The 378-nt window shown below is 50.5% G+C and overlaps 1 protein-coding gene across 1 annotated transcript in view; it reads right to left on the reverse strand.

Moving 5' to 3' along the window:
- The window catches only part of LOC104280208 (solute carrier family 2, facilitated glucose transporter member 1), a gene marked incomplete at its 3' end in the record, with an annotated part of 6451 nt that extends 6408 nt beyond the window's left edge, over positions 1-43 (reverse strand). Inside the window, exon 1 of the mRNA XM_009877784.1 lies at positions 1-43. This exon is cut by the window's left edge and continues 65 nt beyond it. Coding sequence (XP_009876086.1) covers positions 1-43 — 43 coding nt within the window.
- Between the last annotated feature and the right edge of the window lie 335 nt (positions 44-378).

A 378-nucleotide genomic window follows, 5' to 3' on the forward strand; every position in this document is an offset into this window, starting at 1 on the left:
CCAGCACCGCTCCTCCCACGGCGAGCATCAGGCGAGCCGTCATCTGTAGGCAAAGGGGAAAAAAGAAAAAAAAAGTTAAACTTGAGGTGTGGGCTGCGGTCTCCACCATGGGATGGGTCCCCCAGGGAGCTGAGGAGGGACGCTCGTAAGGTTGCAAGCACTAATGTGCAGGATTTAAAGAGAAAACTTGCTTTTTTCATGGTGTCCACATGGGCTAGGGGAAGAAAATATTTAAAAATAATACTGTTCTGAGCTTAAAAAAAATACTGTTTGGGGATTACAGGAATTTTTTGCCTCCGGACTGAGGCTGAAGGGTTTATCTGGGCTTGCAGGATCCCCTCTCAGGGCTCCACGTGACAGCCGGGCAGCGCACCAGCG

This window comes from Apaloderma vittatum, unplaced genomic scaffold, assembly GCF_000703405.1.
Source record: "Apaloderma vittatum isolate BGI_N311 unplaced genomic scaffold, ASM70340v1 scaffold29241, whole genome shotgun sequence".
Lineage (NCBI taxonomy): Eukaryota > Metazoa > Chordata > Aves > Trogoniformes > Trogonidae > Apaloderma > Apaloderma vittatum.